Genomic DNA, 13,521 nt, shown 5'->3' with positions numbered 1-13,521 from the left:
TGGCTTGATGATAAAGAATGCCATTATCAGAAGTAGATTTCATAATTCAGGAATTCATAATATTTTCCATGAGTCTATGTTAAGGAAATACATTTATGATCCTTCGCATGTTTTGAGCTATGAGTCTCTTCAGATTAAAGATGATTTGTCATATGAAGAAGTTTCGGTAGAGATTTTGGATCGTAAGGCGCAAGTGCTATGCAATAGAACAATATCTTGGGTAAAAGTACTTTGAAAGAATCATTCAGTGAAAGAGGCATATTGAGAGCGTGAGTATGATATGTTGTCAAGATACTTAAACTTTTTTCAGAATCAAGGTACGTAAAATTTTGAGGATGAAATTTTATAAGAGGAGAAGAATGTAATGTCCCAGTCAGTTAGACAAAAAAAAAAAAATCTACAAATACTTTGAGACGTCTTTCTCATGCTTTGGAGCCTTTGGGGTTTGGGGTGTGACAATTAAAACTCTAAAAAAAAAAAAAAAATAAGAAGAACAAAAATATAATTCATATAATTGTATTTAAATAATATTTCTAGTTTTTAATCAAAAAAAAAAAAAGGTTTGAGTCTTCCCAAGTCCTAACTGGAGGTGGGCTTTACATGGGCCAGGGTTACCTTGAGTCACCAATCAAAGTTTTTGAGCTTGGGCTAAACTATCAACCCGACCCAATCCTCCAATTTGAAAGTTGAAACCCTAGCTCATCATCCCCATCCCGATATTCATATTATACAGAAAGAAAGAGAGAGGCCTCTCTGGTCTCTATTACTATTAGTCCCAAACCCCAAAAACCCCTATAAAGCCTCATTTTCCACTAAAACCCTAGAAACCCTCATTTTCTCTCACGCTCACACTAACACACACACAGTCACACAGACACAGCAACCACCGAACCAAACCAAACCCAACAAACCATGTCCGAGGTAGAGCTTTCACGGTCGGAGAAGAAAAAGAAGAAGCACAAGTCCAAAGACGAAACCCCAATAATCTTACCAGAACCACTAGCTCCACTCGACGATGTTCCTGACGACCACAAGGACTTCGTGATCAAACCCCAGAGCTTCACTCCTTCCATCGACACCTCACAGTGGCCGATCCTCCTCAAAAACTACGACCGCCTCAACGTGCGAACCGGACACTACACTCCTCTCCCCTCCGGTTACTCTCCTCTCAAGCGCCCTCTCGATCAGTACATCAAGTATGGTGTTCTCAACCTTGATAAACCCGCTAACCCTTCTTCTCATGAAGTTGTTGCTTGGATTAAACGTATTCTCAAGGTTGAGAAAACCGGTCACAGTGGTACTTTGGATCCCAAAGTCACTGGAAATCTTATTGTTTGTATTGATAGAGCTACTAGGCTTGTTAAATCCCAACAGGGTGCTGGGAAAGAGTATGTTTGTGTTGCTAGATTGCACTCTGCTGTGCCTGATGTGTCTAAGGTTGCTCGGGCGCTTGAGACGCTTACCGGGGCCGTGTTTCAGCGGCCCCCTTTGATTTCTGCTGTGAAAAGGCAGCTTAGGATTAGGACTATTTATGAAAGTAAGCTTCTTGAGTATGACTCAGATAAGCATTTGGTTGTTTTTTGGATTTCTTGTGAGGCTGGGACTTATGTGAGGACTATGTGTGTGCATTTGGGTTTGATTCTTGGGGTTGGGGGGCATATGCAGGAGTTGAGGAGAGTGAGGTCTGGGATTTCGGGGGAGAAGGATAACATGGTAACGATGCATGATGTGATGGATGCACAATGGGTTTATGAGAATTATAGGGATGAGACTTATCTGAGGAGGGTGATTATGCCGCTTGAAGTGCTTTTGACGAGTTATAAGAGGTTGGTTGTGAAGGATTCGGCTGTCAATGCTATTTGTTATGGTGCCAAGTTGATGATTCCTGGATTGTTGAGGTTTGAGAATGATATTGAGGTTGGGGAGGAAGTGGTGCTTATGACTACTAAAGGAGAAGCAATTGCATTGGGGATTGCGGAAATGACTACTGCTGTGATGGCCACTTGTGATCATGGTGTGGTGGCTAAGATTAAGAGGGTGGTGATGGATCGGGATATCTACCCAAGGAAATGGGGGTTGGGGCCGAGGGCGTCAATGAAGAAGAAGTTGATTGCAGAGGGGAAGTTGGATAAGCATGGGAAGCCGATTGATAATACACCTCGAGAGTGGGCAAGGAATCTAGTTTTACCAGCTGGTGGTGATTCTGTGGTTGCAGGGCTTGCTGCCACTACTGAACCTGCTTTAGTGGAGAAAGTAAAGAAAGAGAAGATTACAAGTAAGGATGATGAAAATGGGGAAGGGCAAAAGCGGAAGTTGGATGAAAGCACTGATGGCCCTGCTCCTGTATCTTCCAAGAAAGCTAAAGTTGCTGAGGTCCAAGCAGTTGAGAAGGAAGAGAGTGTGAAGGTTAAGAAGATCAAGGAAGACGATGTGGATGTTGAAGTTGAAAAGAAAGAGAAGAAGAAAAAGAAAAAGAACAAAGAGGATGGTAATGTGGAGCCTTTAGGTGATGAGAAGTCTGAGAAGAAGAAGAAGAAAAAGGAGCACAAAGATAAGGCTGAAGCTGGTTCTCCTGAAGCAGAGAAGTCTGAGAAGAAGAAAAAGAAGAAAAAGAGCAAAGAGGCTGAGGATGGTGATGCAGCTTTGCCCACTGGCATTGCTAATGGTGATGGCGAGGCTGATTTGAGTGAGAAGAAGAAAAAGAAGAAGAAGAAGAAGAATAAAGATGCAGATGAAGAATAGGTGGAAGAAATGAATGAATGACCATCTGTCTCCCATCTCATCTGTAATGAGTATTTTTATTGTAGTTTTTGTAACTCTTTTATGCATTTCCAAGACCTAATTTCCACAGTTTAGCTTTGAGGCTGTTTTCTCGATCTAATTTTGGTTTTGTTAATTCTTCATTATTTAAATATATGTCAAATTTCCCCCCCTAACTAGGAACGTATGACAATTTTTTCTGGTTTAGTCTCTAGAAATTGGCATGTCTAGTCGAAGCTGCAGTTACGTATGCTTATATGGTTTCAAATTAGCTTGTGTATGGATGCAATTAGTATGTATTTGAAATGAAAAATAAGTTCGATTTTTGTGGCTCTAAGATTGATTGGCTTATCTAGTCAGCAAGTGTCGGTTGCCATTGGGAATGTTTTCTTTGGGTCAAGGCATCTATACCTCCTTATGTATTCTGGTTAATAATCTTTCCTGGCCTTAAAGAATGAGGAAACTCAAATGGATGCTCACCCTCTGGATTGAAATTTGTTAGTGCCTGCATAAAGTGCTGCCGAGTTAGCTGATTTTTGCAGTTGATTTTTGGTATGGGAGTGAATTTGTAACATCATAACATGTGGTCTTCTATGTGAGAGCTTATTTCTAAGTCATCTTTGATCTTCATGAAACTTGGTTTCCTCCATTTTATTTACTCTGGGAAATCTGAGCTAGCTAAGAAATGCCTTCTCTCTACCAGTGGAGTCTTGATTCTAAAGTCATGAACATAGAAGGGAGAAGAGCAGAAACAGTAGAGAGGTATATGAACCCTGGCTGATGTAGAAAAATTTATGCCCAAAATAAAAAAGACACTCCTTGGTTTATTGTCTTTAATCTCTCTATGTTATGTTAGATTTATAGTTGTCTACTTGTCTTCAATATTTTATAAGGTCATATGGGTATATGAATTTTGATGAAGTTTGATGGCTAGGATTTAATTCATGTAAGATGAAAGGTCAGGATTCTAGGATTATTAAAGGCTATTATAAATAAGCCTCTTTTGAGTCATTGTATGAAGCCTTTTCTAATCCATTTTATGGAGTTTCAAACTTGAATAGTTTTTTGAGCTCTTTGAGCCTAGAAATTGATATTTGATTGATCCAATTTCAATCCAATTATCCTTTTCTTAGTTTTAATTGTGTTTGTTGTTGGAATTTCTTCTCAAAACATCTCTGACTTTCATGAGTCTTGACATGGGACAGCTCCTAGGGAAGTTGTGTGAAGAAATGATTCAGGATTTGAATATTAGATTATGCCATGAGCTCTTTCATCTGAATTCATACCTCTTTCTACCTTTTTGGTAAGATGAACTTCCCAGTACTAGTAGGAGACTTGCAGTGCTGTTTCATTAGATTTAACTTTATCTTCTTAACTTTTTTAATTTTTTTTTTCTGCAAATTATGTTACTAATGATCGCAAAATTTGCTTGGTTGCATTTGTACTTATCCAAAAGAAAAAAGAAAAAAAAAAAGAAGCAGCTTGTTTTCATTTGTAATTTCGCGTCATATACTGTGAGTCAGTACAAATTGTTTTGTGAATATAGTCAATCCCTCTTCAAATCACATTTTCTATTACATGTGAGTTCCTTGTGCCTGTAGCTTGACCCCAACCGTTAACTTCCTTCTGCAATGCCTTCCCTTTCTTGCAAAGTGAACTGAGCAAACCAATAAATGACATTAGAGAGGACTAGACCTTAAGATTTAAAGGAAGATGGGGAATAAAGACACAGGCTGAGCATTTTAATGCTGCATGGTCCACTGCCATTGTTGATGGTGCTGGTGATGGTGTTGCTTATATTAGCGAGAAGAAACAAGAATAAAGATGCAGAAGAAGAATAAATGAAAGGATTTTGATATTGGTTTTCAATTGGCAAAACTCTTAAAATATGCATGCGTTTCTTACAATCTGCAATGAGTACTGCATGTTTTCTGTAACATTCTGGAGACCTACTTTTTGATGTTTAGCTCTGCCTGGTAGGCTGTTTTCTCCCTTTAATTTGATATTGTTAATTTATTATAATCAGAATGGACTTATTTTTGAACAAGGAAGGTTTGATTACTCTTTCTAGTAACATGTGTGATATCTGCTACAAAATTTAGTTTATAGTATGGGCACTGTTATTTGATGTGTTTGTTTAAAAATAACTTGCCAAAGAATGGAAGTAGCTAGTGCTTGAAATGAGGAAAGATTAACTTTGGTTTTGTCTCCAGGATTGATTAGCTTATCTAATTTGCTACCGGTGAGTCTCATTTGTCACTAGAATGCTAGCTTTGGGTTGAAGCATTTATATACTCAATATATGCTGGATAATAATCTTGTTGGCTCTTAAAAAGAGCAAGCGCAAATGGGTGCTCCTCCATAGGGCCTGTTGAACTTTGGTATTGCCTGCATAGAAGGGGACTGGCAAGTTTGCCAATCTTTGTTTATGGTTCTGGGTAGTTGTAAGTTAAAACCTTAAAACTGTACTGTGTCTTGATCTTCTCGAAATACAGTTTCTAACATCCTTTTATTTATTGTGTTGGGTGTCTGTTCTAATGGTACAGCAGTGCATTATATGCAGTGCATTATATAATCAAGGAGAAATTCTAATAAACTACTCTGAGATTTAGGCTAATACTAACTAGATTCAGGACTTCTAAAAAATGACTAACTTGGTCCCTGAACACGAGGGAACATGTAAGGGAGAAACAGAGGAATGCTTGTGACCCTTATGAGTCCTTATATAGGTCTGTCTAATACCAACCAGGTTCAAGATTTTTCAAAAATGAACAACTTAGTCCCTGAACACAAGGGAACATGTATGGGAGAAACAGAGGAACATGGGACTGTCTTTAGTGAAGGTGTGTCTGCATGATCACTTTTTTAAAGTTTGCATTCTCAATTTAACTAGAAATAAAAAAATTTAGCATTCTCAATTGTGCCATGACCTCTATCATCTGACCTCAAAACCATTCTCGTAATATAGAACTTATCAATTCTAGCGGGAGATTTTCGAGTGATTTTTCAATTTGATAAGTGATATGATTTGAGTTTATCTTATTCGCTGGTTTTTTTAACAGTTTCTTCTGCAAATTTAATTGCGATTGATCACAAATTTTGCTTGATGTATTTTGTAAATTTGCATAAATCTCTTAGTTCAGCCCCAAACTGTCGGTTACAGAAGCCATCCCTCTTTCAAGTGACTACCTTCTCTAGTATATGATGCTACTTGAGAACTCCTGAACCCATAACTTGACCCGAAACTTTTACCTGTCGCATCAATATGCCTTCCATTCCTTGCAAAGCAAACGGATTAAATAAATGAAACAAGATAGAACCTAATCTTCCTTGCACAAAGACCGACCATGCTCATATGGTAGCTTTCTGTGGCTACAAGAAGCCCTCAAGCTTTGGCTACCGAAAACTATGTTTGGAACATATGGAGATAGAGGGGAAGGAGAGGGAAGAGTAAATGGAAAGTGACACAGGAATAAAGTGGCAGCAAATAAGGCCATTATTTTGAATGAATTTTCCCACAATTTTAGAAGATAATTTGAAGATTAATAGGTTATTTTGTCCAAGAAGTCAAATAACATTTAATTGGAGTTTTCCTAGAGAATATTTAGCTTTTATGTTTTAGTTTTCTAAGGCAGACAAGTCATTTATTTTGTAGTTCCAATGAGTTAAGGACTTGAAAATGTAATGTTTTTAATTACTAATTTGTTCTCCCATGCTTACAGGGTTGTTCTAAGCATTTATATAAGCCATTTGACTGAATTGAATAAAATCAGATTATAAACTGTTCTCAGGGATTTAGATCTTCTAGAGTTCCTAGGGTACTCTACCAGGTAAATTTCTTTAAATCCTCACCCCTCATTTAAAATTAATGATTTAAGATGCTACCACATCATCATTCCACTAAATTACACTCTTAAAAACACAAAAAAGGAATAAGTTTAGGAAGCAGCAGTGATCTTTTAACGTTAGCAAACAGATCCAATTTTTTTTTTTTTTTTTCTTTTTGGATGGAACAAATCTCAAACCCGGGAAATTCATCATCCCACAAATTACTCCCACCATTTTTCCCACCTGAATCCAAAAGACACTCCTGGGCAAGAAGAAAACCAGACTTTCTTTTACAACTCTCCTACAGCCTTGAAATTTTCAGTTCTTTCAATCACAAATGATGGATCCACCCAGCTCAATCCCTTCAAACCATCCACGGATGACCATTGAAAGCCCAGTGGAGGCCAGGTATATTAGCTATCTTACTCTTTCTCTGTCTATTGTCTACTGACTATTAATTTCTTCCTTTTTTCTTTTTTTCTTTTTTTTTTTTTTTTTTTTTCGTTTCTTTATTTCATACCTATGGTTGATATTAGATTTTTATTGTTTTGCAATTTCACTATTGCAAAACTGTTTAATGATTGCTCAAGAAGGGCTGTGTTTTTTTGGGACTATATCCTCTGCCTGCAAGGTGTTTGATAAATGTTCAAGATAAGTTTTGACAATTGGGACCCCTTTACGTATTGTTGAGTTTTGGGCTCTATGGTGTGGGCCATGCCGTGTGAAAGATTTAGAGGGAACTATTATGCAATTTTTGTCAATGTGGTGACTTGAAAATTGCATTTCAACCTTAGACCCAGGTTCAGTCTTCTCAATCTATACAAAAACATGTTTTTCATGACTTTTAATTAAATATAGAACTTTTGAATTGACTGGTTCTTCACATGGATTCAATGAAATTTTTATGATGAACTTGGGTAATTGGGCTATATCCTTTGCCTGCAAGGTGTTTATAATTAAAATTCTTAGTCTTTACTTTGTGTTTGCCCCACTATGTTTACAATTAAAAGGCCAATGCCTGTGTTTTCACTCTTAAGTGCTGAGTTCAACCTTGAAGTGCAAGTATCTATGCTTGTCGCAGTTGTCATGGTACAGGAGGTCAATGTCAATGTCTTTCCTGATATAAAATCTATAGCATATATATTTATACCGATCTTTATTGTTCTTTGTTAAATATATTGTTGATATTGATACCAAGTTTGCTATGCCATTCCCTTAATTTGCAGCTTCTGATACAGGGAGTCAAAGATTGAAAGTGATGGTGATAGGTATTATACTTCTTTAATTAAAATTTTTGTTGATTTTAATATCCATGTGTTTGCTTGGGTGGTATATCCCATAGAATTCAAATGATTCTATATGGAAGCGGTCGTGTGTCTTCAACATAGACTCATGAGCCCTTTTTTTACCCTTCTTAAGGCGTGTCGTCTAATTATCAAATTATTAGAGTATTATTCATGCAATGATATAAGGTTCTGTAGCTTTTGCTATCAGTTTTGGTAACTCCATTTACTCTATTTTTTTTTATCATCCTATACAATGTACGGAATCCATTGATACAGTAACTTCATAATTTTTCTCCATGGCTCCCTATCTCTTGTGAATCAAAACCTAACTCCCTTGAACTGCTTTAAGGTACAAGATGCCATGTCATCCTTAGGATGTTCTTCTCTATTGTTAGTCTCATGTCACCACAAGAAAATGGAATTTTATTGAGGCTCAAGTCATTATCAATAGATAGTTTAAGTTACTCTCATGTCACCATATAACATTTTTATTCTTTGATTACAGCCATTTTGTTTGCTGGAATTGGAGTTCTGTTGCTTCTGGAGAAAGTTCTCATTACTTAAAGAGTATTAATTTTGGAAGAAGGAATATTGGTTCTTCACGTGGAAAAAGCCTGGTTCTTCAAAACTAGAACTTTAATTTTTTGGAAATAGCCTAAATCTAGAACTTTTGAATTGACTGGTTCTTCACATGGATTCAATGAAATTTGTATGATGAGTTTTTTTGATAAGTGCTAATTACCCTTTATTTTCACTCAAATGATAATTTTGAGTCTTCTTTGACACTTTGACACTTATTTTAATGTATCATATTGATCTTTACGGTCCAGCTTTGACACTTTTTTTTTTTCTTTTTTTCAGCTTCTAATTTCAGGTTCACTTGAAAGCTTGGATGTTGATGATCTATGATTGCACACTAATTATGCAGGTGGCTATCATTGAGTAGCATCCACAGTGGCTTTTAGGATTTAGTTCTTTGAAAAAAAGACAGTAGTAGAGATCACAATATTTAAGAAGAATATGTATTTATCAAAAAAAAAAAAAAAATTAAGAAGAATATGTATCAATAGTGGCTAAAATGCTTCATGTATTACCACTGTTTCAATAGTTATAGATATGTAATGGATAGTTATTGGCAATAATATCAATTTTATCAGTTTTATCTTACTTTGTTATTTCATAGATGTTTGTAAACTATACATGTAATATAATGTAATTTATTGCTAGACATTCAAATTGCCAATAATATTGATTTAAAATCTAGAAGTTTCAACTTTGCACAAGGTACAATTGTTTTAAAGAAGGAAAAATGCTACATATCAAAGGCCTATCCCCTATTCTATAAAGGGACAATCTTAACAAAAGAAAAATGTAACATTGGCAGCATTAACAATGACCTGTCCCCTCTTCTCTTTTACAACAAGGACAATCTTAACAAAAGAAAAATGTAACATTGGTGGTATTAACAAAGGCCTATCTCCTCTTCTCTTTTTACAACATCCATAGCATTGGCAGCATCAAAATCACATACCTATACATATTTCAAAAACCCAAGGTTATCTTTTGATAACTTAGTAAAGGCAAAAAGAAAAAAAATAAAAATTTCCATCATTTGTTAATCATTTACCCAGAAAATTCATGTGAGCATCATAATTATTTGTTGTGTCACCCAAAGGAACTAGTGCTTGATCAAACCCAACATCCATTCCCTACAAGAAATTATAATGATTTGGTGTCATCTATGTCATTGCATAAAAGAACATGCCACTTGTTAATAGTTTAAAAAAAGCTGAATAAACAAGTTCACCTTTAATGATTCAATGAAATTGTTTTGGCATTTATTTCCCTGGAGACCTTCATATGTCCTCCATGCCATTGAATTAGGTGTCTGATCAATTTCCTATCACAAATCACAAATAGTTCTCGTTAAAACTTTCAGATTTTTAGCAATAAAAATTCTTTAAAATTGCTTACCTACAAACTCACAAGATTGCTCATCTTATGTGAATAGCATTGCACAGGTGAGATAGAGTTATTGTAATTTATGAGAGAAGAGTTATTGTTTTTCTGTATGATAAGATATAAGGAGTTAGTTTAACCAAGAATAAAAAAATAAATTGTTTGTACACAGTGCATGTAAATTTGTCAATATTTTTTGCATCAAAAGCATACCTTGGATAATTGTTGTCTAACAGTATCTTTCGTTGAAGTTTTTTTCTTTCTCCTTGATTGTTGTTCAACCCAACTTTTACATCTTTTTCGACCCTTACAACCTTCTTTCTTTTTGAGGCCTTTAACCTTTTCAACTAAATTCTTTATAAGTTCTCCATGATCCACAATTTCACTACCACCCAATGACATTTGATCTTTAGAATTATCAAGACTCACACTTGAAAATTTCATGGCAATATCTTCAACTCGCTTTTCTAATTCCTTTGTAACACTCTCTACCAAAGCATATGCTTCTTCAATTTCAGCAGCTCGTGAGGCTAATCTAACTAACTTGGGACATAATCTTCTATACCGTTGTGTAACTTTTAAGTTAACATCCCCATGGACATCCTTCCCAATACTATCTATGACATACCCATTTTTTGCTTCTCTTGTCCATCTCTTCAAAATGTAAGCATCAGGAATTATTTTTATATCAAGTGTGTCGAAAACCTTCAAAGCATGACAACACAAAATCCCAAATGTTTCAAACTTCCTACAACTACATGAGATTGTCCTACTAATAGGACTACACAATACTTTATATTCTCCAACTTTCTCAAGAAGCACAACAGTATATTCATGCATTGGCTGGCTACAAATTCCGATCTTTTATTATTGCAGCTGATGCATCGTGATACTCATTTTGGAACACTTTAAATATTGTAGGGGTATACGCCTGTGATGCTTGCTTCAATAAAGGTGAATTCTTCAAGCACAAAGGAGGCAATTTTTCCCTAGCATTATACTCAGCCTCTAACTCTTTATCCCGCTTCTACCCTACTACCATCTCAAAATGCTCAAAAAAATCATCCATAGTCAAATTTGATTTCACGTAATCTTTCAAATCCTCATTTAAACTTTCACTAAGCTGAGTACTTCGCATTCCCAAAGTAACTGCCTTCTTCATGTAACAGTTACCCCATTTTTCCTTCAATTTGTATATACCATTTAACCAACTAAGATCCTTAATTGTATAGGTTTGAATCATTTTATTCCAAGCTTCTTCAAATTCACTCTCATTCTCATACTTATACATGCAGTCTTTAAAGTCTCAGAGGAACAATGAGCCATCCTTCATCAAATTTCCCAATTTCTTGATTCCATTTTGCATTATGTGCTAAGTACATAATCCATGCCACGTCTCCGGCATCACCTCAGCTAATGCCTTTGCAATAGCAAAATCTTGATTAGTAAAGATAGATTTAGGCTTTCTACCACCATGTGCTTTTAAAAACTCTCAAAAAGCCATTTGAATGATTCAGCTGTCTCATCGTATAAAAGTGCAGCCCCAAAAATCACCATCTCTCTATGGTGATTGAAACCAATAAACACAGCTAAAAGTATAAATTCTTTGTTTGTGCCAAATGTAGTGTCAAAACTAAAAACATCACCAAAATGGGCATAATCAATTATCATTTTAGCATCAGCCCAAAATATATTAGTTATTTGCTCCTCAATATCCAACTGTACAACATAATGGAACGATGGATTATGAATCAATTGTTGTTGAAAATGCCTTAATAAACTACCGGCTTCACCATATATCAAGCTTCGTTGTCGTCTAGTTCAAAGATAGTTTTTTTGATCAATCCAGTGTAGCGAAGATTAGTCCTTCCACCAGCCTCTCTACTCATTAACTCATGTATCTCCTTAGGCTTAATTCCAGAAGCATAAGCTAAATCAATAGCAAAAGCTTGGACATCAGACATCTTTCGTTCTAATCACATCATGAAAGTAGTTGCTGCAAGATGAAGAACATGGTTGTGCTCTGATACAAAATCGTACACCTTGTACTTTCCAGTCTCACGAACTAATGAAACACCTAATCGTACTAGACAATTAGTCCTTGTTTCTTGTCGAGGTTGACTGGTCAGACGATCTCATTTATCAGGCTTACGAGTACCCTCTTTAGAACACAAAAATCTTCTCCATGTTATTTCTCCATCTATCTTACTTTTATTTGTATAATGCTTTCAAACACGAAACCCCATTTGTTTTCCATAATTTTTCCAAAACATCCAAGCTGCCTCTAACGTATCAAACTCCATACCAACCTTTGGGGTACAATCATTCATGGTATCCTTGTTTTGACAAGAAATGTCCATCATCCTATAAAAATACAACCAAAAATAAAATAAAAAATAAAACTCAATTCCAATTAACTGAAAGTGAATATTTCAAATATTACTAATATACCAAGGTCCCATTACTAATATACTCAAACTAAATAGACAAGTTTGAAACAATCATGGCAATAGCTAAACCCAATAACATGAAAAGAAAAGCACCAAAACAGATTTCCAAATCCAACCGTTTGCAAATCATTAGAAAAACTAGCAAAAACACAAAGCAAATTGATTACACCAGTAGATATATATTGGCTTCTAAAAGACAATAACAACAACAAAAAGTAAAATAAAAATGAATAGAGTTCAAGTTTTCTGTGGTGCACGCGCAACATTGCTTACAAGCAGAAGAAGAGTGCCAAAAAAGGGCTGCAAAGATAAAAGGACATATAATAAACCTACAGTCAGGTACTAAAACCAAAAACGTAAAGACTAAAACTGAAGGACAGGATATCTAAAGAGCAGATGAGGATTAGCATTATGTAAATAGAAATTAAAAAACAGCATTGAAAGACATGTGACATCTAAAAATTAATTATTAATTATTAGAATTTTTTTTTTTTAAAAAGAAAAAACCATCCAGATCAACAAATATAATATGCATTGTCTGTTAACAGTTGGCATCATTTAATTTTCCCTCCATTTCCTCCAGCAAAACATATTCAAATAAACTCTCTCTGAGATGCAAAGATCTTAAACTTCTTACTTAAGAAATCAACCTTAAAAGACAACCTATATGAACAAGAATTCAACTTTCCACATTAAATCTAATAAAAACTGAAACAACCAAGCAATCAACAGCCAATTCCAATGCCAATAAACAAAAAACAAAATAAAGCAAGATTGTACCCAAGGTATTTCAAGAGCTTCAAACTCAAATGGGTGATCAAGAAGGTCTCAGCGGTGGCATGGCCAACTTTCAGTGATGTTGTCAAAGAGTGTGTATATATATATATAATTAATTAATTATTAATTATAATAATGAATTAATTATTATAATGGCCCTACGTATCTTCATCTTAATTAATTAATTAATTAATTAATAATTTTGGCCTATGTATATATCTTCAACTTGAATTATTCTTTTCTTCTCTCTGATTATGGTGGCCTTGCTCTTTGTCTAAGATTATACTACAGGTAACAAACTAGTACAACTAGCTTCTTTGTCTACTATATTTCTTATCTTGAACATTTATCAAACACCTTGCAAGTAGAGGATATAGCCCCAAAAAAACACAACCCTTCTTGAGCAATCATTAAATAGTTTTACAGTAGTGAAATTGCAAAACAATAAAAATCTAAGGCGA

The 13,521-nt window shown here is 35.2% G+C and overlaps 1 protein-coding gene and 1 long non-coding RNA gene across 2 annotated transcripts; both read left to right on the top strand.

Annotated features, from left to right (window-relative positions):
* The first annotated feature begins 706 nt into the window (after positions 1–706).
* LOC111999229 (H/ACA ribonucleoprotein complex subunit 4) lies at positions 707–2,896 on the top strand. The gene has a single exon (XM_065777720.1). It carries the CDS (start codon positions 913–915, stop codon positions 2,740–2,742), a length of 1,830 nt encoding a protein of 609 aa, XP_065633792.1. The 5' UTR covers positions 707–912; the 3' UTR covers positions 2,743–2,896.
* Positions 2,897–5,921: 3,025 nt separating this feature from the next.
* Positions 5,922–9,039, top strand: LOC136069323 (uncharacterized). The gene is made up of 3 exons (XR_010630547.1): positions 5,922–6,996; positions 7,815–7,856; positions 8,380–9,039. It is a non-coding gene; the product is annotated as an uncharacterized LOC136069323 (long non-coding RNA).
* Positions 9,040–13,521: the final 4,482 nt, after the last annotated feature.

This window comes from Quercus suber, unplaced genomic scaffold (assembly GCF_002906115.3).
Source record: "Quercus suber isolate HL8 unplaced genomic scaffold, Cork oak 2.0 scaffold_162, whole genome shotgun sequence".
NCBI classification, from domain to species: Eukaryota; Viridiplantae; Streptophyta; class Magnoliopsida; order Fagales; family Fagaceae; genus Quercus; species Quercus suber.
This window is presented reverse-complemented; position numbering and strand designations above follow the sequence as displayed.

Excerpts from the sequence above, each read along its gene's own strand:
- LOC111999229 (XM_065777720.1), top strand. The coding sequence starts at position 913 with ATGTCCGAGGTAGAGCTTTCACGGTCGGAGAAGAAAAAGAAGAAGCAC.